Consider the following 27916-nt stretch of genomic DNA (forward strand, 5'->3'; position numbering starts at 1 on the left):
ATGAAAAATACTTGAATGGATTCGCATTTCAAGGAAATTTTACCAATGGTTTGGCAAAGATAAGTTCTTTTTTTGGAACTTTTCTCAATAAGATGTGGAAAGTAAATAGGAAAGGGTTTTAGAGAGGTTTTAATCTAATCTAAGGAGCTCAAAAGACAACAAAGGCTCAAGTGAAATCAACCACGTTTTGTTTCGCCAACATCAGACAACCATGCAAAGGGAGGTGCAATCTTCAAAGGTTATGCAAAATATTTTCAAATTACCAATGAACACCATCAAAGAACAATGCTCACTAGATAATAGAAGTTAAACATACACATTCCAGAGGCTCAATCCCACCTTGCACTGCAAGTAGAAAGCATCTCCTTACAAAAGGTATAAGCAAATGATTTCACTACGAAACAATGCTATCTATCTCATTCATCTACTTGCTTGAAAACAAATCTAATCTAAATGAGGAAGAGAAACCATGCAACTTCAAAATAACTCAAGTAATCACCAAATCAATGAATCACTCTTATTATCTTGACAGCTTGAAACAACAATTTCTTACAAATTCTCTATCCTTTACAAATGAAGGGGTGAATCCCTTTTATAGGCCCCAAAATGAAAATATGCGGCCTAAATTACAATAAGATCGATGGCGAAGATTTGCCCATGCAAAACCCTAATTAGGGTTTGACCAAGAATGACCATATGTGGCGCAAAGTAGTGGGAGTGGTCATAAATAATGAAAAAAACCCATTTGCATTTAATAACCCATCACTCCTAACTTTGGTGTCCACCTTGCATTAAATAACCCATTAATCCAATAAAGAGCCCACTATGCATTAAATGACCCATCACTCAATTGCATTTTATATATTCTTGTCCAAAATAGGACGACCATTATCTCTCTCTTTGACAGCAAATGGGATGAATCTAGTCATGATGGCCTCAAGCTCCCCTATGGAGACACTTGGCGCAATCTCCAACTTATATTCGAACATGGTGGTATCCTTTTCACACTTGGAAAAAAACTTCTGCCATCTTAGCACAATCTCTTGAGTCTTGTGCATTGTGCTTGAGAACAAGGAAACATTCTCCAAATGTTCCTTCAAGAAGGATTCCACAAAGAAGAATTCATGCAATTTGTCCTTCAAGTTGTCCATTGTCAGCTCCTCGTCAGTTAATCTTTTTGCAAACAATCCTTCAATGGTATTGAGGATTTCTTCCTAAACCTTCTTGACTGCTATCCTCAATAGAGCTGACTCCATATTAGATCTTTTGAAGAATTTCTTCTCGGTACTTACTACATAATACCACCGAGGGAAGTCATATGCCTCACTTTCTCTAATGACCTTTCCATCCATTAGCACCTACCTGGGAATCTCCATTAGTGCCTCAAGACATGGAATAGTCAAGTCTTATTAGATATGTGCATCCTGCCATGAATTGTCTACACTTTCCAATCTGCCAAAGATAGCCAGGATCCTCCAGTACAACTAAGCCAAATCCTCAATGAATTTGCAAGTTGTAGTAAAGACGTCTTCTACTGATTCCTTAGAACATTGAGCCATTTTCCTTATTTCTTCAAGTCCATCCAATGATTCCTTCAGAAGAGAAGAGGGAGGAACAAAAGTCCAATCTTCTTCTCTAAATGGATGCATCAAACGTCGTACATACTCACATAAGGCTTTGTTTTCACTCTTCAACTTCCTATTTTTCTCTTCCCCTTTCTTCATCCCTTCCTTCAATGCTAAGGAAGACTCATCAAACTCTTCTATCACTTGTGCCTTGGTAGCACACCCCAAGTCAACTGTTGTAACATCATACTCATCTAGAGTAATCTCATTTATGTCCTTGTCAACCTAGGGTACAACCACATGCAAAATCCTGGATCCTGATTCATCTCTTGTAACCTTAGAGAATTTCTTCGCCACCTTCTTCTCTATTGACTTGTTTATCTTGTTCAGAAATTCCTAAATCTCAAATGTAGGATCCATTTCTTCCTCTGGTTCTTTCCTCATTCTCTCTTTCAACCAATTTGGAGCGGCTGCCTACTGATCCTGTATCTCAAGTTGTTCTTGTTCTTTTGTAACTTCCTCAAAAGGTCCTAAGTCTCCCATTGTTGTTTCCCTGAAACAATCCTGAGCCTATTGTTATGTTTTTGGAACAAGCCTTCGAGAGGCACTGACACTGAGAATATCCTATGCCTATGAAATGTCTTGGTCCTCTTCCTACGGCTGATTTCCTATTACTTCTCCTATGAAGATGTCAACTTCCTACACACTTGAAGAGCTATCAGGCAACTACGCTTCCTCCAACCTCGGCCTCTTCTGTTGTGGCTCCTCTCTTTGGACCTCCTTCCTTTTCCTTGCCTGTGAATTCCCAGTAACACTTTTCTCCTTTCCACGTTCTATCCTTTCCTATAGAATTGCTTCTTCTTGGGCCTGAGCTCCTAATGATCCTTCAGTGGCCTCATCTTGGGATTCCAAGTCTCCCATCAGACTGTAAGTCAAGCAGGCATTCTTTGCCTTCAACTTACTGATGTGATGTTCAACCCAGTGCCTTGTGAATTTCATAACATGCCTACTTAAGATATACAAATCATCAATTTCTGGTTCTGACCAATTACGTGCCTAAACTGGCTTATCTTTTTCCTTTTCATAATTTGGGTGAATAGTATTCACATCTTCTTCTATCTGGTCCGACACTTGGATGATTTCACAAATTCTTATCAACTTAAGAGGCAACCTGGAGAACATTCTTCTTTTGATCTCATAGTCATCCTTGACGTTAGCCCAATAATCCTCCAACTGCATCCTATGCTTGTGCTTCACGCCAACTACCATCCTTATCTTATCACACGGATCGAAATTCGTCCTTGCAGTGTGATGTGTAAGCCGGTAGAATAACAGTTCATCCACTAACTTCTCTATTGCTGCCAATGATGGGACAACTGGAAATTTGAGCCCAATCTTCTTCTTCTTCTAAATCTTATCATAGGCAACCAGCTGCCTTGTTACTTCCAATAGCACCATTTTATCTGTTGGATATCTTGGGATCCTATAGGGCTATAGGCAGAGAATTCTTGGACCTTGATATAAGTAAATCTTGGAAATTGAATGTACCAAGCCCCATACTTCTTTACCAACTTCCTTGCTTCTTGTGAAAACTTTGTGTGAACACCTCCTTGCAAAGATCTAACAATGTGCATGGTGAAGGTATCACTTGCTTTCTTAAAGGAAGTAGTGTTGTACAAGTGCAACTGTGGATAGCACTAGTAGACTTTCAGCTATCGTAGACCGCATCCCATGGGTCCTTTGCCTAATAATCCATTGAACTTGTCCATTCTAGCCAACATGTAAACAATATATGAGCTCATGTAGAAGGTCTGGGACTACTTCAAATTCCTTAGTTGCTCGTCCAAGTTGTTGCTAATTATTCTCACCCAATCTACCACCTTTATGGCATCCATTACTTCCTCAATGAAGTAAAACATCCAAGACTCGAAGATGTAAGCCTGTGGACATCCCATAACCCGGCTCATCATCAGCACAATATCACCATATTCTTGCTTGAAGTCCATGTTGGTGAGCTGCTTGGGCATCTTTGAAATGTGAGGCTTCGGCTTCTACATCCATATTTTGTTGATGATTCCAACGCATCATGGATTGGAATGCAGGAATCCAAAAGCTTCACTGATTGCTTCAATGGTAAGATTTGCCAAGAGTTTGCCATCAGGTGCCAAAATCACTCTTCTTTCAGCATCATAATATTTTGCACATTCCATGATCACCTTCGGGCACTGGATGGCAGGAGGGAAGTCGATAGCCGCTACAATTCCGCTTCTAACTATCTTCTTGGTAGTAGGTAGTAGCTGATGGAGGATGTTCGTCCTGACCAAATATTCTCCTTCTGAATTCTCCCAACTTGAATATTCCCAAGTTGGTATCACTGACTTCTCTCCATTTTGAAATAGTCTTTGTCTCGGGGAGGAATCCTCTTTGTTCGTTCTTGATCTGTGCCTACTTGGAAGTGTTCGCCACCTTGCTTGACTCTGCCATTCCTACAAAATAAAATAATCAACATTAAATTCTTGATAAAGAAATTTTGGAAATCCACCAAAGGAAGAATTCCACGTTGCCAATTTCAGACTTGGAATAAGTAAAAACCTCAAAGAATAAGAACTTCTGGGTAAAAATCACACTCTAGCTACTCTTCACTTTTGCTCTTGCTTCAATTTCTCCAAAAACGTGATGTGAAGAATGAAGTTTAAAACCTTGTTTCAATAGGAATCATCCATCAAGTTGCTAAGTTGGCAGTTAGATAATATTAGCAATTGCATTAATTCATTCCAATCACACTTCATGTTTCCTTAATGAGAAAGAGACAACTTGTCATTTCGATAGACCCCGCTTGTCATACTTGATTTCAAAAATAGAAACTTCCATAATACCTTGAGTTATGCTTGATTAATGCAAAAAATTCCATTTTGCATGTTACAAACTTGTCTTTCACAAGATTCTTTCTATCCTTGGCACATATGGGATATCCGGGAGGATTTCCTTGCCTTAGAAAAATTTCATGATTTCCTTCTTTTCCTCTCTTGGAGGTGGACGCAATCTTGAGGTGGAGGAATCTCTTGAGTGCTTAGACACCATCCCTATTCTAGTGGAAGAATCCTCTTGTCTTGGTCACATTCTGGATGTGTTGAAGGATTGTCCATGCCACTAATATTTTATTCATTTTTCAGTTTCCAAGAATTCTATCCTGCTTGGGAGTTCGAAGGAAGAAATTTCTAACACTTAGCCACCTTTTTATTTCTAGGAATTTTGCCCATGTGGAAAAATCCTTCCTTAACTATGGATTTGCACCCCAAGAGCCTGCATAGGCGCATTCTAGGGATCGCGGAGGAATTTCCTCCTCATGGAAAAATCCTCCTTGCCTTGGGATTTGCACCCAAGGCAAGAGTCTGGGCGCAAATGAGACCTAGTGGAGGATTTTCAAAAAATGGAAAAATCCTCCAGTCCTTGGGAAATGCACCCAAGGCATGAGTCAGAGCACTTCTAGAGGCAGGCGGAGGAATTTGGAATGTTGGAAGAAATCCTTTTGCACGAGATGGATCTTTCAAGCTTTGTTCATTTCGAGAAGGATTTCCAGACTTTGACAAAATTTTGATCACCTGCTTGCTTTTCAACTTTTCCAAATTTAGAATTGGATGCTCATGAACATTCTGTCGTAAATGCCTTGCTAGTTGCCAGAGATAGACTTTCCAAAAATAGACTTACTAAGAATAGTAAGTTCTACCAAACATCAAATTAGGGCAAACCGAGACATAATGACACTAAAAATGGTAAGTTTGTTTAAATGCAAAATTAGGCCAATCTGGGTTGTAGTGAAACTTACTAAAAATAGTAAGTCCTCAGACTCAAATTTCACTGGTAGCTTCCTTGAAGGGTTCTCTTTTCAATGCTTCGCTCAGATTTCACAATGCCCTAGGCTACTGACTCCATTTCTAAGTTTGAGTGATAAAAATCCTAAAATAGACAATACACACTTCCAAACTTGCCAAACTTCTCCAAAACACTTGCAGACTTAGCCAAAGTTCACCAAAATACTTGGGGATTTGAGGAGATCTTAAAAACTATTGCCAGACTACCCAAAAGACCAAGTGGACAAAAATATAGGGGGTCCCCATTTGGAATGGGTGATGTGTGATTATGTCACAACAAGTACCCCTCCCAACCCTCGATCTTCATTTTTCCCCTTAGTGGGATTTTTAAATCACTATTGTATACTACTTTTCTCCCGAGTCTCATTGACCTACTTTTTGTCATCCATGGATATTAATATAATTTCTTTCTCTTTGTAAAATTGTTTTGCAAGCCAAGTTTTATGCAAACTCTTTCCATGTTATGTTCTCAACCTTGAAAAAGTGTACGTAGATTCTACAAATGTACTCATTAACTAATTTCTAATCCAACGTTTCAATTACATTTTTTGAAATATTTTTAATTTATCCACAAATTTGAAATTTTCATGTCCTCAATATTTGTAGTTTCTTCTCACCATTTCTCTAAAATTGTGTCCGAGTCTTTGTAAGAGATCCACATATTCTCAAACGTAAACCCGGGATTTACTCATCCTTGAATTTCAGACAAAGATATCAAGAAAAAATAGCCGATGGTTAAAGACAATGATGTCACTACCTCTTCTCGCCATTTGTCTACTTGTAGGAATCCACTATGTTGATGACCAAAGTTCTACGTCCCAAATCCCTAAAGCCCGATCTTCTCCAAAGCACCAAAGGTGTTGAACTTATGAAGAAAATCACAAACTTCCGATTAGGTTTGGCAACACTGAACCAATTGCTGAGGTAGGTAAAACCTCCTTCAACTTCTAGCTCAACAAGACCAAGGGGAGCTTCCCTAAGGTACTGTGTTAGATAGAGCTATAAAAACTAAGCATTTACCTTACTAAAAACCATATCCGTTGCACAATATATCCCTATTAAGGCTATCATTTTGCATATATGTGCTGGTTTAAACATTCAAAGTCATGCACCTTATTAAATAGATTAAAGGCTTACCATGTGAAGTATTTAAGGATATGGTACAACAAACTCTATTGTTGTTATGCACTTTCAAACATGGAAATTGGGATGAATAGAATAAACATAAACTAAAAAGATGTTTAAATTATTTTTTTCTTAAGTGTGTTAGGATGATGGGAGATGGAGCCAATGGCAAACCAGTGCCTATATCCCGTTGGGCAACAAGGTCACAAATTCATTAAGAAAAAGGCAATGATTGAAACCGTTTTGTGACACCTTAACAAAGATATCATTGAAGACTATATTGAACATTTCCTTTACTATCTTGAAAGGATACCTTGCAAAAGCTTTGCAAGGATTTTACAATCATCTAGTTGGCCAACTAATCAGAGGTCCATAAAATAAACACAATGCACATGGAGACACTCACTCTACGTCGGTTCTATGCTTTAAACTCATTCTTCAAAGGCTTCAATAGCTTCAATACAAAGTTGGAACGAATCCAAATCAGTACAATGCCAAAATACCTTACCCAGAATTGGAAGTTGAAAACCTACATATGTGTCTTCAAGCATCATCAAACAATCTTGGGGCAAGAACAATGGTCGTTCACAATTGCATAGGCGGCCCATGTTTTCTTGCATCACCTTCACATGGCCATACACTTGAAACCATGCCCTTTACATCAACTATATGCCCTTGTACACCAATCATGTCCCTAAGGAGTCCATAGACACCAAGAGACATTTGAGAGTCTTCATATATTGAAATGTGTCCATTACTAGACCATTAATGGCATCCTAGGTCATGCAAGGAGGTAGATAAGGGTTTTTGTTTGAACAACAAAGTCCCAATCCTTTGCATACCAAAAGGAGATCAAGCTTAAAAAATACTAAATTCCAAACCAATGTGTTGGGTTGAGAAAGTCTAACTCTCAAATTTGAAGGTAAAATAGGGGTTTGGACTTGTTGTGACCTTTTTCACACATCGCCCCATTGCAAATGGGGACCCTCTGATTTTCCTGCTTTCTAGGGTTTTGTTAGTGCCCTGTGACCTTTTGCTGCAGTTTCACCAAGCCTTATCTAGTTCAGAGCATTTCAGGCCCTGACGAGTGAAAGTTAGTTTTTGCAAGTTATGTGATTTTGAAGTGTGAACACCACCAAAGTGTTTAGAGAGGCCAAAGGACAAAGATCGCAATTGATTTGGACGAATTTGGACAACTTTCTATTTTTAGAAAGTTTGCTTTTTTGCTTTTTCCTATTTTTTAGGAAGTTTCGTTTTTGGCATTTTCAGCCCGATCCCCGGTATGGCTATTTTTAGAAAGTTTTTCCTATTTTTTAGGGATGTCTACTTTTTGCTTTTCGGGATGCAAACCTAGGGTTCACACTTGCACCACTGACCTGCTTCGACCGGAATTCAAAAATCCCAAGTTTTGACCTAAAAAGCTAAATCCCTAGATTTTAGGCTTTTTGCTTTTTCAAGATGCAAACCTAGGGTTCACACTTGCACCACTGACCTGCTTCGATCGGAACTCAAAAATCCCAAGTTTTGACCTAAAAAGCTAAATCCCTAGATTTTAGGTTTTTTGCTTTTTCGAGATGCAAACCTAGGGTTCACACTTGCACCATTGACCTGCTTCGACCGGAACTCGAAAATCCCAAGTTTTGACCTAAAAACCTAAATCCCTAGATTTTAGGCTTTTTGCTTTTTCGAGATGCAAACCTAGGGTTCACACTTGCACCACTGACCTACTTCGACCAAAACTCGAAAATTCCAAGTTTTGACCTAAAAAAGCTAAATCCCTAGATTTTAGGCTTTTTGCTGCTTCAGACAATCCACCTAAGCATGGATTTCAAATTTCAAGTTAATCCAGTTAAATTTGATTAAGCTGTGAAATTTTGAAATTTTTCTAAAAAAATCTTCTAAGTCTGGCTAACAAGGGTTTTGAAGTATTTTTGCAGGTTCAAACCCCACCACGATGCAAGAGAGGCCATGAAGGAGCCTTGCCTGAAGTCCGCCATGCCTTTGGGAGGTCACATGGATGCCAAGTCCCAAGTCCGCCAAAGGTAAAGGAGGCCATGAAGGTCCTAACTCCAAAGTCCGCCAAGGTAAAGGAGGCCATGAAGGTCCTCACTCCAAAGTCCGCCAAGGCAAAGGAGGTCACATGGGTGCCAAGTCCCAAGTCCGCCAAAGGTAAAGGAGGCCATGTAGGAGCAAAGGCCAAAGTCCGCCAAGGTTAGAAGGGTCATGGGGGAGCTAACACCAAAGTCCGCCCAAGGTGGAGCACTGTCCAAAGTCCGCCCCATGCCTTAGCCAAATTTTCACCAAGAAGGAGGCCACGTGGGAGCCTAGCCCAAAGTCCGCCCAAGGTGAAGCACTCTCCAAAGTCCGCCCCAGGTGGGGATGCCATAGAAGTCCGCCATAGGTTAGGAGGCCATGTGGGAAAGGTCTTCAAAGTCCGCCTAGGCCAAGGTGGAGAGGTCTCCAAAGTCCGCCATGTATGTGTAGGGTGTATAGGAGTGTAGCCTAAAGTCCACCTAGCCCATGAGGAACCTTATCCAAAGTCCGCCTAGCCCATGAGAAGCCTTGTCTAAAGTCCGCCAAAGCTAGAGAGGCCATGTAGGAGATACCACCAAAGTCCGCCATACCTTGGAGAGGTATCCAAAGTCCGCCAAAATTTGAAGAAGATGGAGATAAAATTCAAAAATCCACCTACGCATTGAAAAGTCAAACAAAGATGCCAGTGATGTCACAAAATCCACTGAGATTTCAAAATTAAATCCAAAATGAAGAAATATCTAAAAATCCTCAAAATAAATCCAAAATGGAAAGTTTTTTCTTGGAAAAAGAGAATATTGAAAGAATATTGGAAAATTATTGAGATATTAATTCAAAATGGAAAGTTTTTTTGAAAGGGAATATTGGAGAATTGATGAATATCTTCAAACTTAAATCAAAATGGAAAGTTTTTTTTTTAAATTAGAAGTATGACTTGGATGATTTTAGGGGTTTTGCTTGAAGATTTAACCTTGTCTACATATACTTCATTATCAACTTCATTATTACACCAAGAAGTTCAAAGTTACCAAGGAGAGCTTAGTAAAGTATGTTAGTTTGAAGATCATCTGGAGAAAATTCTAGATATTGCTGGAAGTGGGATAATATTTTTTGGCAGAAGGTTTACAGATTTCTGGAGAAAGGCAACTAGTACGAGGAAGAATCATCCAAACTTTTCTGAGTTTTCTGAATATTTTGGAAAAAATTCTAGCCTTACTTCTATCCAAGTCAGAGGTGAAATTAAAATTGTGAATTTTCTGAATATTTTCCAGAATTTAATAAATGATTTTTTCGAAAAATTTGGAGCAAGAAAATCATTTTTTTTGGCTAAGTATGAAATTTTTTTGAAAGTTTTGACACTTGGTGCTAACCACAACCAGCCTTAAGACTGAGGGTTTTAAGGTGAAAATTCGATTTTTATGGCTAAGTGTGAGAATAAAAAATGGAAAATTTTCCAACACTTAGCCATTTCGCAGCCCCGTTATTTTCAAAACTTTGCAAATCATTTTCTAACTTTAAAATTTCCATGGTTTGCCTGCAGGCCCTAGACATTATGAAATTCCAGGTAGACAAAGATGCTCCTCCAGGGTTGAGGATGGCTTCAAAGTGGAAGAACATCAGTGACACCAACCTCGGACACATCAATCTGAGGGAGTTTAAGAAGCGAATGTTTGGTCTGGACAACCTTATGCCTACCACCATTGTGTGAAAAATGATGAAGAGTGGTATCGTGCACGCTGCTGGCTTCCTCCCCACCATGCAGTGCAATGAACTAGTAGTCGAATGTGCCAAACACTACAACCCCATCAGTAAGGATATTGTTGCACTTGATGGAAGAGTGTTGGCGAATGTCAGCGATGAGGCCATCAGAGAGGCCTTAAGGATCCCCGAGTACCACAACACAATATATATGACAAAGGACGAAGCTGACAGTCTATACCACGACCACCTAGAAGAATATGATGCCATAGTTAACCACTCATGGCTAGACAAGCCGAGGAAGGGCGCCTCCAAACTCCAAAGAAAGAGCCTAGTACGAGCATACTTCAAGGAGGACATTGGGGACATGATTGTCCTACTCAATAGAATAATAGGGAATCCTCAGGGAGCTTCATTCGAACCCTGGATGTATTATTTCATTAATGAAATAATCAATGGAGTAAAAATGATAGACTGGGCCCAGATGATCAGCGACAACCTAGACAGCCAGCTAAGGAACCTGGAGACGAATAGGACTTTCTTCATGAGTTCTTTCTTGTTTTATTCCTTGGCCAGGACCTCCAGGTACAGAGGTCTCACTTGCAGAGGAGAAGTTGGCAACAAGGAGAACCAATTTCCAGTGTACGATTGCTATCCCTAGCTCCACATGGAGGAGAAATTCCATTTTAAAAGAGTGAACGATACCTTCCTGATGCACATCACCCGAACACTTCAAGGTGGCTTGCACCAAAGGCTCTCTCAGGAGTCTATGGACTTCATTGGTCGGTTCTGGTGTTGGTACATACAATATCCAAAATTCACTTACCTCCGAATTCAGGGATTCTCCGAGCCTTCATACAAGCTTCCAGCTTACCCTACCAACCGAGTGGTGTTGCTCGAGATTGTAAGACAATTGGAGGAGTATATAGTGATTCAAAGGGATAAGCTGAAGAAGGCAGGGACGTCCTCACTCACAATTGGTAATGGGCTGGAAACATGTCCATCATCACAAGCTGCTGCAACCGCGGAGAAGGAGTTGGCCTGGTATCCCTTCTATCAGTACAAGGCAAGAAAAGATTTCGATCCATTCCATAGGATAAAGAAGATCGAAGGGACAACGTTTGAGCACAAATTGGATCTAGAAGACTACTGGGCTAATGCAGCTGATAGTTTCGAGATCCGGAAGAGGTTCTGGTCAAGAATTCCTTTGAGTATGGTGAGAGGAACGGAAGTATTCAGAGTTGCTGATCAGGTAGAAGAAAGCCTAGAACTTCAGCAACCGGGCTTTGAAAAGATGAAGAATGAACCCTTAGTCTTAATAGATTGGACAGAGGGAGAGAAATCAGATCTAGCACACCTCATGAGGTTGGTGGTTGAGTATTCAAGGTGGTGGGCGTCTGAAAAGACAAAACAGTTGAAGGCCAAAGGTGTGACTTTGACTTATGAATTAATGGGAGTAGATGATACTTTGTCCGTCAATCTTTGTACCTCCGCTGGCGATGTTCGAAATCCAGAAAGTGTTGGGTCTCGAAAGAGGAAGGAGTTGGTTGGAAGCTCCACAAAGGTCACACGGAAAAGGGTTGTGGGTGAGAGAAGAGAATCCAACGAAAGTCACTCCATCCTAAGTGTTGCTTCCATTGCGCCTGATCAGAGTGCAACTGGGGAGCAAGAGATGAACATCTGTGTGATTGATGATGAAGTAAGAGTGTTGTCCCAGCCAGTTGAGGAAGTAGTGGAAAAGGTCTTTCGAAGTCTAGACAGGGAGCAAATTGAAGCACCTACAATCTTCTTGGATGGCATACCAGCGAACCCAGGAGAGGCAGATGATGAGTTCGATCGGAACACTGTAGAACAATCAACCATTCCAGATTGGCTAAGAGCAAGGATAAAGGCCAAGGTTCCCAAGGAGGCCCACTCAACCGAAGAGGTCACCGCAGCATTCCTGGAGAAGGTGAATGAAGCCACTATAGCTAAACCACCCAAACCCGCCAGGAAGTTTTCCCTGATTCAGAGAGACAGTGCCAGATTCAAGACAGTCCAGATAGCGATGCCCAAAGAAGGGAAGACTAGGGACAATGTCACCGCAGATGATTACAAGGTTACCACCATAGAGATGGGTGAGCCTACTCAGGACCAAGAGATCCAATATTTTGATGACTCCTGCAACGTTCTAAAGACGAGGTTGGCTCATGAAAAGGAAAAGAGGAAGAAAGTGGAAGAAGAGAACCAACAGTGGAAGAAGTATGTTCTCCATCTTACCATCCCACTCAACCGTGAAGTCCCGGCTACTCCACCACAACCTCTTCAGCAGGGATCAATGAAGGACTATGATGATATGAAGGGCTCGTACACTCAAAAAAAGGAATGGATTTCAGACGCTTCGGTGCGTGCTGACACCCTGGTGGAAAACTTAGTATTGGCACATGAGGCAACGTCTTTGTTGATTGATCGTATCCAGGATCTAGCCTCCAATTGGGAAGAGGTGGATGAAATTCAGAATGAAATACTCCCTCATCTGAAGGTTATCCGAGGCATGTCAAAGAGAAGCTTAGTGGATGCAGGCATCATACAGACAGGAGGCAGGTACGACTTCGGCACATGGTACCATACTCTGGTCACTCGGATTGAGGTTTTGAAGAAATCCGAGACCAAGTGCTTTGAGACAGAGGCAAGTGTTAGAGAGATCCTGGGCAAGGTATTCCGTGTGGCGTCAGAGATCTGGAAGAAGGAAAGCCTAAGGGAGAAGCATTTACAAGCAAAGAACCTAAGAGCCAGGATTCAGGCAAGCTTCTTCTGGGATTCAGGGATGATTGACAAAGGCGATCTTTCAAAGATTGCAAACTTCCTCTCCATCGATGACAACTTCCTCTCCATCGATGACAACTTCCTCACCCAAGCAATGGAGTGGGAAGGCATCCTTGCCACATGCGCCGATGATGTGGACCTCATCGACTTCCAGATTGGCGGTTTGCCAAGCGTCACCATGGAGGAGGTCAAGCTCATTGTGTCCAAATACGTTGAATCTCTGAAAGAAGAAAGTGGCCACTCACCTCAGTAAAATTAGTAGCTGCACCACTTGTCACTCTTTCATTTGTTTGAACTGATAGTATTTCGGGAAACCCTAATTAGGGTTTAGGACTTTCAATCTTGGCCCTTGATCGTTGTTTGATCTTGGCCATTCATTTACTTTTTGAAAACTATATAAGGCTACCTCCTCTCATTTGGAGAGTGTGAGGTTTTTTTTGATGTATTGTTGCTTAAGGTCATTTCCAGATAATATATTGCATGTGCGCTGCTTTGTAATCTCTATTATTTGAATGATTTGCATGGTTTCAATTGCCTCAACACTTAGTTAAAATTAATCTAGATTTTCTTTCATCATTGTTAATTTGAATGAAGGATTTGATAAGTATCAATTGATGGTGTATCTCCGCTCATACTTTTGGTAAATGGATGATTTCCATTCTACAATGCAAAGTTAGTCTGAGCCCATCTCCTGTGCATCCCAACATCTCGATCATAAGCACAACCCATTGAAGATTGCACCGGCCTTGTGTAGTTGTCCCTAGTGTGGCGAAGCAAGGTTTGGTTTCTCGAGAGCACCCCGTTGATACCGTCTCCAGAGTTCGTAGGTTTAGATTAGCCTCTTCAAACCCTATCTCTTTTGCCCTTTCTTTTGAAAGTCTAAATCCCATAAAATCCAAAAAAAAAAGAAGAGCCTAAAATTGCTAAATCCATCTGAGTTCAAGATACTTGTCAACGTAAGTCCCCCTTGAAATTTCAGCATACACTACCCAAGAAGCTATTCCACTAAAGTCGCTTGTTCACACATATAGACCTTGAAATCAGTAGTGATTTTTCAGGAGAGGATAGAATGCCTTCGGGTATCCTATCCTAATGTTTGGTAGATGATAAAACAGACACCAACAGGACTCTTGAAGAAAAGGCACATCAAGATGTCGTGATGAGTAAGTCTGAAATCCTAAAATTGAAGGGGAAAAGGGGGGTTTAGAGGAAAGACATACTGCAATGTCAAGAGAAGCAAGTCCAAAATCACAAAATTGAAGGGAAAATGGTAGTTTAGAGGAAAGGCATGTTGGGATGTTGAATTGAGCAAGTCTGAAATCTCAAAATTGAAGAGAAAAGAGGGTTTTGGATAAAAGATATGCCAAGATGCTGAGATGAGCAAGTCCAATATTGAAATTGAAGGGAAATGGTGGGTTTGGAGGAAAGGCATGATGAGATGTCAAACGGACGAGTCTAAAATCCCAAAATTGAAGGGGAAAGAAGGGTTTGGAGAGAAGACATGATGGGATGCCGAGATGAGAAAGTCAAAAATCCTGAAATTGAAAGAAAAAGGGGGAGTTGGAAGAAAGGAATATCGGCATGAACTAATCTGAATACCAAAAGTGAAAAGAAAAAGTGGGGTTCAAACGAAAGGCATGTTGGGATGCCGAAACGAGTAACTCTACAATCCCAAAATGACCTAATATCACCTAGGGAAGGGCCATATTACAAAGCATTGATCAAAAAAGTACTCCCCATCAAATTTTACTAAGGATTTTTAAAATAAAATGCTTTGAATGAGCATCCTTAGACAATATTAAACACAAAGGACCCAACCAAATATTTCTCAAATATGTTATCAACATTGAATGAATAGAATCAAATGCATAAAATGGGAGCAAAACACAAGGAAACAAGACACATCAAAATGAGGTGCCAACAAGCTATTCAGAAAGAAAAACTTTTGTGAAGATTATCCAATTTTTTCTATGATGTAATTCATTCCCTTCTTTCCGCTGCTCCAAGTATAAAGCCTTCATAAAAATTCCAGCTCCACCATTTGGGTGCCAAATTCAAGCTTTTTGAGAGCCTTTATTGCTCTTTGATTGAACCAAACTCCTCTCTTCTCTTTTAGGGTACTCATACCAATGAATTCTCCCCTGATGTGAAATTTTGATTGTTGATGTTGAAAATCCAAGCTGCAAGCTGCTCTGTCATTGTTATCTTATTGTTTCCATATGGGTATATATGCAAATTGATAAAGTGGCAAGTTTCATGAAATTCATGGGAAAAATATGGCATGCAGTCCTGAATTGTACGATTGCTAAGAGTTGAGGAAATACCTGGCTTAATTCTCAATTGAAGATTTACTAGGATCAGATCCTCCCATGTTAACTTATCTATTTTTCCCCTCAATGGTGCATTTTGTGCATGTTAACTAAAATTAATTTGATCCTGAGGCTTACCTTTTTGTTTCCCCATGTCGGTTGCAGGTTGCGGAGACACTATTGATGAGTGGAGTGTCTCCATTGGCTCCCTCAACATCCTTCATGTCATCTATTCCTGCATCAGACAATGCCACATTGGGGTCTCTTGGGGTTATCTGATTTGTTTGTCTGGCTGGCCTATCATTGAAGTTTAGATACAATTTAGACACTTACAGTTCACATTACTATGACTGTCATCTAAAGAGTTGCTACTTAGAAATTGGATTTAAAAATCCACATAGGATCCTCTGAACATAGGCAGTCAACAATATATATTCAAATGATCGAAATATGGTTTTTAATATGAACAAGTCTGCCAAAATCTGCAAATACTTCATCACAAAGTTTCAAATTAACAAGCTTTCATCACAAAGTTTCAAATTAACATGCCAAACACTCAAGCTAGAACCCTTCATAGTTGATTTGTTTTAGAAATCCAAGGAAAACTACTGTCTTGAGTTCAAAGTAGATTTGGCCTATGCTATCACCACTACAGAGTGAATAATTACCATGCATTTTCTTGGAATGTAATGTCCCCATCCTAGTCAGGGACAGTGGTTTGAGGAGTTAGCCTATTTTTGGACCTTTGTAGGCTAACAGGGTATGGATAAGGGGGTCAATGATGCAATATCTTGAGGAGTGGTTTGTCTATTTGTTCTAGTTTAGTGTTGAGTTCAATTCTGGTCTTCGTTTCATCAGTTTCTGACATTATATGAGGATTTCCTAATTTTTAGGGGAAAACTGCTCAAAATAGACATGGTCCTATTTTCATTGGCATGGCGAACTGTGGCCCTAGCTTCTGACAAATTCAGTTTCTGAGCAATAATGAGGGAGATATGAATTTTTAAGTGATTCCCACAAGCAATTAATGTTTTAATGAAATATTAAAATAAAACCACAAAGTGCATCACTTAAATTTATTTAAGTGAAAATTTAATATCTCCTAAGTTGGGTGTTGCTTTTAGGGTTAAGTTGGGAACCCTAAAAGCAAGTTATGATTTAAAAAAAAACTTATTGCCAAAAATCGTACTTTTTGGGTATTTAGGCAGCCAAGATGAAATTAAACCTCATTCGTTGATATTGAGCATTTGACATTTCTTCTGAGCACTTGGCTATGGCAGCTAGGGTTTGGACCTGCTTTGGAGAGCGTGCATTCTTCAAAATTCAGTAGCTTTGAGATTGTGAAAGATCAATCGTATTGTTGCAGCTTGGTTGGCTTCATTGAGAAGTCAAATTGAATTAAATTGGGGCAAATTTGGCTTCTTACAAGGCAGATTTGTTGTAGGTTTCTTATTTACTGTTTTGCTGTTAATTTTTCTATGGTTTGGAGGTTTCTTTTCCTAAACACACAGCTTGCTCTTTTATTGGCGCCATCTTCCACTGTTTGGGTGCCTTAGTATTAAATAAGAGCAAATATGAATTGTTTCAGAATAAAAAATCAGAACTTTATAGGTTGTTGATTGAATTCTTTTAATTCGATAAATTGGCTAAGGACCTACGGGTATGCTTCTAAATTTTCTAGAATATTGCTTCAGTTGATTAATTTCATGTATTCTTTCAATATGTGTTGAGAATTAAAGAAACCCTTCTGCAACTTTTGTCTATTTCTGAAAGACCATCTCTAATATTTAAAACACAAAAAATAGAATAATAAATTACAGCAAGTTGAAGGATTGAACCAACAAGGGTTCACCACGGTGGTATCAGAAATCTGATCCTGCCATCTTGAAGGGTTAGGGGATTTTATATGCATCACTAACAACTTGGGTATCACAGGTTTTACCTGCAAGAGATTCGGTTCTCAAAGAAACCAATTTCATTTTGGTCAGAACCAAATTGAAAATATGGGTGATAGGAATGAAGAAGCCACCAGAAACACTACACAGAATGATGACAACGAGGCAAGGGTGGTCATTAGAGGTATAGCATCTGGACAACAACAGGTAGCAACAGTGTTGCAACAGCTGACCACCGCCATACAACAACTTTCAATACCTAAGGGTAATGATCAGAATCAAGAAGAGAATGGCAATATTGCTAGTCATTCTAGAGCTCGGGTGACTAACACACATACATATGACAAACCCACACGCCCCACCTTTGTCAGAGCTGAACCTGAAGATGAGGTTGATTCCGAAGTTGGAGATGATAGGGGTTTTGGTGACAATATCATGGCATGCATGATGAGTGGGATAGATTACCACAGAGAGTTCAGAATCACCTTAGCTTTGACAGGTATATTAGTCAGAAGAGAGATCATAATAGGAATTGGAATAATCAGAAACCTTGGAACAAAACTAATGATCTCAAATATGCAATCAACAAGCTCACACTTTCTGCTTTTGATGGCAGTGGTAGAGTTACAGCCAGAGCTTGGATTAGCAAGTTGGATACTTTCTTGAACCTACGTCCTATGTCAGAAGAAGATGCTATTAAGTTTGCAGCTTTGCATTTAGATGGGGTAACCCATGATTGGTGACACCATGGGATGGTGACTTTGCATCATGACCTTATTACTACATACCAAGAATTCACTGACAGATTGGTTGAGCGTTTTGATAAAAGAGATCCAGAGTTGTATTTCAGGGATTTAGCTCAGCTGAAACAAATGGGCAGCTTGAAATCTTATATTAGTGAATTTCAGAAGCTTTCAGTTATGGTAACTAACATTTCAGAGAGAAGGTTGGTTTTTTTTTTATGGAGGTCCAGACCTGCGAGCACGACAGCCCAGCAAGGGCATGAAGCATATACCAAAAAAAAAATTGAAGATAGTACAGAAAATTCAAATATAAAGGATATAAAAATGACTACACACCTCCAAGATTACAGAATGAAACAATGAAGCATGAGTCGTTCTTTGCAAAGTCTTGGAATATTTCATTAACCATCCATTGGAAGCAGTTTCTTCTTCTGAATGATGTTGCACATTCTTCTTAAATTTTTCATCGGTATCACTAAAAAAGTTCTTGCCAACATGCCTTAGGGCTATCTGTTGATTTTCAGATCCCAAAGCATTCATGGTTTCCTTTGTCCAAATGCATGCTCCCATTATGTGTTCCCTTCGTCAAAAACACATCTCCATTATTTCTTTACTCTGCAAGAAGAAAGACAAACTTATAGGTGATCTGAGATTTTAAAATAATTATATATTTACATATATTATATATAGCAGTTGATTGTAAAGCTAAAAAAGAAGTTGGGGGAACTCCAATTATTTTGTTTGTGGCCCGAATGGTCGGTGCTAGTTACCAAATAATACTTTTTTAAAATTTTTAGTTCAGAGACAGGATCGACCTGAGGCCCTCATCCCATGCCAACTTGAATTTCAAAAGCAAGTATCCAATAAATGAATTAAAACAGAGTCGATGAATGAAATCAAAGCCTACATCTGTCCACCCAAAAAGACAAAACTGGCCACTTAGAGGGGAAAATTCTTACACCTTTAAACCATTATATTATAATAACATTTAAAATTCAAGAAAGATGACTGATATAGACCCACAACATTGTAACATGGATCCATTCCGTCCAAATAAAATTCATACTTCCCGGACAAGAACGTAAAGATTACCCAACTGATTAACTAATGGCAACGCAAAAACTCAAGAAAGATGGAAATCTTGGTTGTGTAACAAAAGAGACTACTGCCAACACTTTTTTCTAAAGAGCAGCTATCCTTCCATGCTAACATCTCCATATATGCTTAGGACTAACAAAATATGACTACCTACATGTCGCATTGCATCCACAAAAATTGCCAAATATCCCTTCCAAATTTACATGAAATTAATAAAGATTGTTAGAGCGAACCAGAACTCACCTCTCATATACAACGTTCAACTCCAGACCACATCAAAGATATGTAACTTGACAGCCTCAGAGAAAACCTCTTCCAAAATTCGAACAATAACACCAAAATAGAGCCAGGTTTTAATCTGCAAAACCCCTCATACAGCTCTCTGTGAATTTGCACTACATTTTGGAATTAATTTGAGTAAATAGTTAGGGTTAAAGAACAGAGGACAAACGAAATTGATGAATATGAACATTCGCGCCAAAACTAATATCCGCAAGCCATGGATTGATGTTAATAGCAATACATTTAAAAGAGGGATTTCTTTAAAAGAAAACATGGGGTTTGGCAGAGGGATCGAATCAAAATTGGAAGACGTAGTTTTTACTAACGCCTGCAATGGAGGCAGAAAATGAGGGACCGCCATTGGATTCGGAACTGTTATTTTAAATCGGCGTTGGCAAAGTAAGGTTACTTCATTGATTTGTTTCATATTTTTGAATTTGGGCCAACGGTCCTCACTTGACTCTGTCCTGTTCATAAATTTGGCAATTAATTTCAGGCTTTGTTCTCGAACCATGCCGCGGAGTTAGTGCGGATATTTTGTAAAAACTATTTTACTATCGGAGACACGAATGTTTTTGGGCGTAGCAATGTGAGAATTTTTCCTATTATTAGTCCCTGCCTATATAGGCAGGAGACTAATGTTTTCAGTTAACTATTTTAACATTCTTGGAAGCTGTGTCAAAAAAAAATTTAATCTCATTTACTATAGTTTGGAGGAATTTATTTTTTAAAAGTTTTTTTTTTTTTTTTTTTTTTTTTTTGAGGTTTTTAACTTTTTTCTGATTGGTGCATTATATTTTTGCTGGGGTTTTAATTTGTTTTATTTATAAATTTGATGAAAAAAGGTATGAAGACCAATCAAAAGTGAGGACTAAAATATTTTTATTAAAGCTTTCTAATGTTTTGGTGCTTATTATTGAAAAAAGTTCTAGAGCATTCTGAAAGTGTTTTCCAAGGTTGTAATTTTTTCCAAGGCTTTCTAGATTTTCTAAGGGAAGCTTTCTCGGGTGAAATATTGATATCTAGTAGACCAAACTGTGAAAGCAGAGTGAAGACCATGGTTCATTCATATTATCTGCAAGACCATGGTTTCAATTTTGTTATTGCAGCCACTCCATGTCAATAGAATATAGATTATCATAGTATTTCTCATCATCTGTAGTATAGTTATGTTTATACCATGAGCTTTGTCTGCTCCACATCTCTCACAGTGCACAGGCTTGAGCTAGAGGTATTTTGTATTGTTACTTTGTCCATAAATCTATGATTCAGAATTATTTTTTATTTTTTAAAACACACAAATTCTGATTTTAACTCACAAACACCTATCTGTACCATTCTCTGCCTTCATTTGCCTTGTCCTCCCATATCTGGGTTCTTCTATGGAAAATACAACTCAGTTTTAATGTGTTACTCTGTTTTGATCTTTGTCTTAGTGCCATGGCTTGTGTTGCAGAATGCCCATTACATATTGCAGATGATCGCCCAAGAAAGCGCAAAAAGTTATTTTCACTATGGAATGTTCTTCCTTTCAATGATCAGGTCAATTTTTTTTACCCTCCTCTCCAACTTTATTTTGGGGTTTTCAGAGGTGAGAATAGCTTTTACCCTCTTTTGTTTTTAGTAGATGGCCATTTAATTTGATGGGCAGATGAAATTGGAATATGGATTTTGTGTTTCTTTTGTTAATCAATAGAAGAAATGAATAAATGGTTGTGTGTAGGCCTAGCAAACACTAGTATTTAGTGGGCAAGGTGTATTGGCCCATAAAACTGCATCCTCTCCATGGCGTGACGATAAGAAAGATGGGCATTACATGTTTGAACTTGGAGATAATTTGATGTATTTTGTCAAACAATTCTGTCGGTTTGTCTATGATTCATATTTATCATACATTTCTATCTCATTTTCAACCATAATATTTGACGAAATCCCCCCACCATTATACTTTGATGGATTTATATGCCCTGCCACAAAGCTCCCAATTTGGTACAGGCAGGCAGGATGCTAGCAAAAAATTCAGCTTTACACCTGCCAATTGGATTTTCTTGAAATTATCTAAAGCATTTTCAACAAATTCCTTGTTTACATATTTGAGTTCGAAGGTTCTAGAGAACTTAGCACATAGCATTGGAGAAGATTTCACAAACTTGTAGCTATAAGAACCAGGTATGTACATATTCAAATTGTAGGTACAATATTCATTCTTTTGTGGCATGTAACCCTCCATTATAGATGACTTCTCCTGCAACTATAATTACTTTGTTTTGGATGAGAAACACGGTATTCTAAAGTGGGAATCTGATGAAAAACTACAATTTCTAATAAATAAAAAATAGATTTGCAAAGAAGATCTACTTCAGTTTAGCCTGCCACCTGTTTTCTATACATTAACAATAAAATGGTAAATTTAGTCTTAAATGTCCTCTCTAAGACAGAGACTTCTCCTTAGATGGTGCTTTTTTCAAAATTATCACAATCAGTTCCTAAATTGGAGTACAATGCACTTCAAATTCTTAGTATCAAACTTTGGTTATGTGTGTTGTCTTTGCGACTCCAAACAACAGGTGAGTCTTTGAGGGCATGTTTTCCTTGTAAAGTTATTTTTTGTTTGTTTTGGACCTTTTGGAATCTGTATCAATCTTGATCTAGAATCTAATTTGAAATAGATTTCTATCAAATTACTGAGTGCAAGGGCACATCATACAATTTATGTAACCACAAGAACTGTGTTCTTTTTGTTCGTCTATGTTACAAATTTTCTACAATTATTATGACCCAATATTGATTATATAAAAACAATATTTGTAGAAAGGACTAGTGAATTTATATTGATGCCCATGAACGACCAACTTAGATCCTTTGTACATAACAAGTATAACCAACAATGATAGCTAAATAATTTGGGAGCTCAGTAACCATTTCCTGGTTTTCAAAATATTTTGGCATGGTAAAAATTTTTAGAAACTACTAAAAAGGGGCCAGGAACCAACAGACGTTTCTAGCAAAATTGGAAGCGCTTCTTAAGTTTTTAGTTTATTTTTAAGAGTCTTGAGAGAACTTTGATATCTATATTTTCAAAGTTTGCAGCTACTTGTTTTAATTGTTAGTGCAAATTAGGTATAGGAGTGCCATTTATCAACCTACATAAATTGGGTTAAATTTATTATAAAGTGCTAGTGAAGTTTCAAATATTATTTGGAAATCCATTTTTTACCTACAATTTTCTTACATTATTGCACTTGCCAATTAATCATGTTTTTCTGATAATTTGTGATTTTGGTAGCTTCCCATTTTTTGAGGTTATCATGAATGTTAAGGAGGATAAATGCATTCTTAAATTAACTGTACTTTATATACTTAATTAAAATACTAAATGGGAATATTTGCAAGAAATTAGGAATTTTGTTGTACCAAGGTATGGGCATTCTTTCTCATAATCTATCTGAATCCTTTAACTTCAATGATTTGGCACAGTTTGGTTCCGGTTGAAACTCGAAAGCTTGATAGACTTATAATTGAGACTGATATGCAAATGTTGGCCTCATTTTTAGTATGTGATCTTCTACTTCCCTAGATAATTGAAATCTTAGAATTTTTGTTAAGTTATATTTAGACTTTATGACTCCTTTTCAAATTGCAGGATTTTTTTTAAGTGCAGAGAGTATAATAAAGCAGTAAATAACTGCACCAAACTGACTTCACATTCCTGCCACATAATTGTTGATCAGTCATCCTGGCATGGGTTGGATGAATGGGATACAAAAGACATGGGGAACATATCTTAAAAAATTACAAGTTTTGGTAATCGTATGGATGGGAAAGGAGATTTGGTGCCACACTGCAATCAAAAGAGAGACCAAAGCATCCTTTCACCTTGAGGTAATCCTTTGTAGATTTCTTGGGTTTTCTTTCTAATTTATGAAATGAACTATAGAGATGTATTGTAGAGCACAATATTGTCCTCCAATCCTTATCTTGATTTGCATGTCTTGGCCAGGTTATTAAATACATACAATCTTTACAAGAAAATGTCCAAAAGTATGAGGCGACAGAGCAAAGCTCGAACCACATTTTCCATTTTAATATTTTCTCATTGCATGAAGGATTTTGGCAAAAAGCTATGGAATTAGGCTTGACACCTGCCACTTGCATTTGCTTAAAATTTTGTGAAATATTTTTAAGAAATCCATTGTGTGCGTATCTTAGAACCATATTGAGGCATCACAAATTTTGCATTATTCATTGAATCTTTAGGACAGTGGATTTTATAAAAATGGATCTAAAATTTTTAGGATTAGATTTCACAGTCGAAACAAAGAGCTGAATATCTTGTTGAGGCATTTTGTCGAACAAATTGTGTGCCTTGTCTATGCTGTCACATTTCACATACATGTCTACCAAGGCAGTTACAAACATAACATCTAACAAATGTCACCCTTCCTTTATTTTTTAAAATCAATAAATACTTTGATTTTATGTCCAGTATGCACATTTTTCTTCAAGTTATTTTTTTTTCAAGTTACATTCAAAACACGCATAGTATTAGACACCATACTTTCCAAACTATCACTTTCTACTAGGTTTGATGACTCGTTCTTCAAACACTACAACCACTTATGATTTTAGCACTGAATTTTAGTTGTAAACTGTTTCTGAAATTACATTATATGAAAAGAAAAAGTTCCTACTATGTCAAATATAAGCTCACCCAAATTTAAAAATTTATCATATATAATATTATTTATTATATACATTTTTTACATGCTCAAAGTAACTTTATGCTACTTAATTGTTCTCAACACTTCACTGCATTGCTAGCATGTTTTTAGCTAAAGGCAGGGACTCATGCTGTCTCACAGCTCTTGTTATTATTATTCATTTTATATTTGTTAAGTATAATTTAAAGGAGAGGTTGAATTGGACAATAGTTCAAATTATCTACAAGTAGATTAATAATTTTATTTTTATGTTTGATTGATTTTAGACAGAATTGTTGAAGATTAAGAAAGGCATTTTTTAAGTTGCTCTTGATGTAATTTGTGTGAGTTACAAGAATTGAAGTGTCATGTTATCTATGTAAAATGTAATCGCATTGCTAAAAGATATAATGCTTTCAATTCTTGCTTACTTGAACAATAACATAGAGCTTGTGATCATATGTTGAGTAGTTTATTCCTAATACATTGAATGTTTCATTGTGATGAGCGACTTGGTGACCATGTTGAGTAAGATTGCTCCAAGTATATATTCAAATATATTGGCCTTAATCCCGAACAACTGTTGTAAATTTGGTTGTGTAAGTATCAATGTAGAACATAGTTTCCATTTCACTTTTTTGAATGCTTTATGTTGTGTAGTTGATCAAATTAAACTTTGATTCAATACCATCTCTAGTGACTTGGTTTAGAAGCAAAGTCACACAAGAAAACAAAAGTGTAAATCTCCTATAGAAATTTGATAGTTTCAAGAAGTTGTGTGATTCTATGAGATTCTTTTTTGAGGATATTTCAGATGGTATGATTCTTGGTCAAGTTAGCATCCACTCTTTTTGTGTCTACTATGTATCTTAGCAAGTTTAAGTGCAATCTTTGTGTGTCTACTATGTATCTTGGCTATTGTATCTCCCTCTACGCAAATGAATATTTTTCATATTTATATACAACTTATGCTTCTATAACATGTTAAGCATTGATCTAAATGGTTTAAATATGAAGTAGTTAATGGCCTAAACGTGTCATTCACCATATATATGATGTAGTTGTTGTATTAGTTAAGATGGAGGGCATGACCAATTATTCAAACAAACCTTGTTTTACCTTAAGATTATACCTAGACCTAATATCAATTTTGGTGAAGAATTTTATTTTGCAACTTGGTCTAGGAAGCCATCAATCCTTGAAAGAGGGTATTGGTTCTTTACTATGATCTTGTTAATAAATCTATAACTGATATAAAATCTCCATGTGGCATCATTCTTTTGTACAAGCTCAATTCAATTGCCATGAGGTAATAAGCTAAGCTAGATATCTCCTTTGTCTATGAGTTCATTGAACTACCACTTTCTTTATTTGTTCTACATAAGTGATTAACTATATAAAGAGGCATTAGGTACGCGCCCTTTATAAATCAAATAACTAATGTACTTTATCACATAGTGTAGATGATTCCTTTACTAACTAAAAGATATTCAAGTGTATTCTCCCAACTTGTGATTCAAATCTAAGGTCTTTGTTGTTACTATTGGAGGAACTGTGGTATGAATTGGTGACAATTTAAGATGTTCTTACATTGATTGGTGCTAATGAGTGATAGCTCAAGCACTCTTTCTAATATGCAATATCTCTTATCCACGATCTCTATGAGAAGATTTCTAAGACTTGTTCCATATGTTGTATGTCATAGTAAAGATATGGTTGCCCCAGTAAACATCACAACCCTCTAATGGAGTAACATTGCAAAGGATTATATCTTGAAAAGGCTTGACATTGTACACAGAGTGACATTGTTGAGCGACTGTTTATTAAGTTCCACACTAAACTATCCAATGGATTATGGTTGTGGGTGAGGTTTTAATGACAGTTTTAGATGAAACCAAGTTCTTTTAACTTCCATTACCGGTGGTGAAGTGTGCTAGATGATTAGTGTTCAACATATATTAATTGAACAACCTGTTGGAATCAATGAACACTGAGAGGGAGAGAGGTGGGGGGTGAATCGGTGTTCAACAATACTAAACATTCATTTACTGATTCTTAATCCACTTAAAGTAACTGAATGAAAGATAGATGCAAAACATAAAGAAAACAATCACCAACACCATAACACCAGGATTTTTACGTGGAAACCCGGTTAAGGGAAAAACCACGGTGGGATTCTAACCCACAATATTAATAGACTATGCTAAAAGTATAGAAATATTACATAAGGGGAATGCACATGCATTCAAGCACATTGCCTAGAGCTCATTGCTCAGATTATAAGTAAAGGCTACAACCCCGAAAGGCTAATTGCCTTACAAATGTTTGTAAGAGATTGCAATGAATTTTGAACTATGAAGTAGCATCAAAAATGTCTGGATATAGTTTTGTTTAAGCACATATAGCATATCCTTGCACTGCTCCGCAACTATGCTCTGACCTGATATTTTGTTATAATCTGGAGCATAAATCTAACACTTGTGCACGTAAAATTGTGCATAATCACTCATACCCACCATTCACATCAATACCACATGCCAAAATGATCAAGTAAACCCTTCTTATATATCTACATCACCAATTAAGTCACAACCTCATGTCGGCTTCAAGAACGCGTCACAAAGGATAAAACATGTACACAAGTCGACTCAATCTGGTCAAAAACAACTAAGCAGACCAAAACAAGATGTCCACATGCTTCCCACAGGTTGGCTATCAACCTCGAACACATAGTCAACCGCAAAAATTGATCCACAAGATTCGTGAACTGAATTACCACACGTTACAGTTGATATACAGAGTCCATACCAAAAACATGATTACTGGATCTCCCAACTATCATGAAACTCATTACCGGAGGCCACAATTTTGGAATGAGGTAAATTACATGTCAACAAACCTTCTCTGAAATCCACATAGCAAAATACACAACCAAAACAATCTGCCAACGAAAACATTGACCATTCTATCGAATGTTATTTTCCTTATTAGACCCAAGCAATCTTCACTCAATCTTCTAGAATGATGAAAACATGAACTGCAGATGCAAATTCTAATATGAGTTGCCATTAATGACAACATCTCAACATACCTGCAGTGTCTCTTGCCAACAATCTCCCCCTTTGGCATTGATGGCAACACTTAGTGAAAAATGACTAAGTGTCAGATCAAAACCAAAATATATACACTGCAACCAAAAATTTGATCATTGGATTTCAAAGAATCAAATATCTCCCCCTAAGATCAACATTTTTCACTCCTATACACTCCCCCTTTGACATCAATGACAAAGGTAAGATACCGAAAATCAAGGATTGAGGCCATAAACGCTATATAGTCTTCACAAAAACTTGAAAATATTTGCATACATATTCTTCAAAGAGTCCAAGTGACTATCCCAACCCTTTTGCAGGTTCTCTAAGATTGTTATAAACCCACTGATAAGATAAGATGGTGCTTCTATAGTCTTGAGATCAATTGGATCATCTATCTTGAGAGAACTTTGAGCATCTTGAAGAGCATTTAGCATTACATCCAACTTAGGGACAATATGACTCCTAAGTTCTCCAACTCTACCATTTAACCTTTCCCAATCATAGCTCAAACTCTAAATCTTCTCAAGCAATAAAATTACTTGTTTTTTGTGTTGGCCTAATGAATTTGACAAAGGCTCAACTAACTGAGATAAGCTTTCCAACTAATCCTTGTACTCCTGAGACTTCTTCTCAATATCCACAGTGAACTTATTCAGAGATAAGCATGATTTATAAAAGTTTCCACCTATGGTTAT

At 37.7% G+C, this 27916-nt stretch overlaps 1 protein-coding gene across 3 annotated transcripts in view; it reads right to left on the reverse strand.

Moving 5' to 3' along the window:
* The window catches only part of LOC131067095 (histidine kinase 1), an 88705-nt gene extending 68708 nt beyond the window's left edge, over positions 1-19997 (reverse strand). For 2 of the 3 annotated variants that reach the window (XR_009358749.1, XM_058002029.2), the window contains exons 1-2: positions 19388-19997; positions 18383-18661 (exon numbers count right to left, since the gene is read on the reverse strand). Coding sequence is in view for 2 of the 3 variants with exons in the window: in XM_058002029.2 (XP_057858012.2) it covers positions 18383-18616 (234 nt within the window). In the remaining variant the exon portion in view is untranslated. Of the gene's footprint in view, positions 1-18382; positions 18662-18861; positions 18956-19387 lie in introns of all 3 variants that reach the window. The other variant, XM_058002030.2, reaches the window with a different exon arrangement.
* Positions 19998-27916: the final 7919 nt, after the last annotated feature.

Source organism: Cryptomeria japonica, chromosome 8 (genome assembly GCF_030272615.1).
Source record: "Cryptomeria japonica chromosome 8, Sugi_1.0, whole genome shotgun sequence".
NCBI classification, from domain to species: domain Eukaryota; kingdom Viridiplantae; phylum Streptophyta; class Pinopsida; order Cupressales; family Cupressaceae; genus Cryptomeria; species Cryptomeria japonica.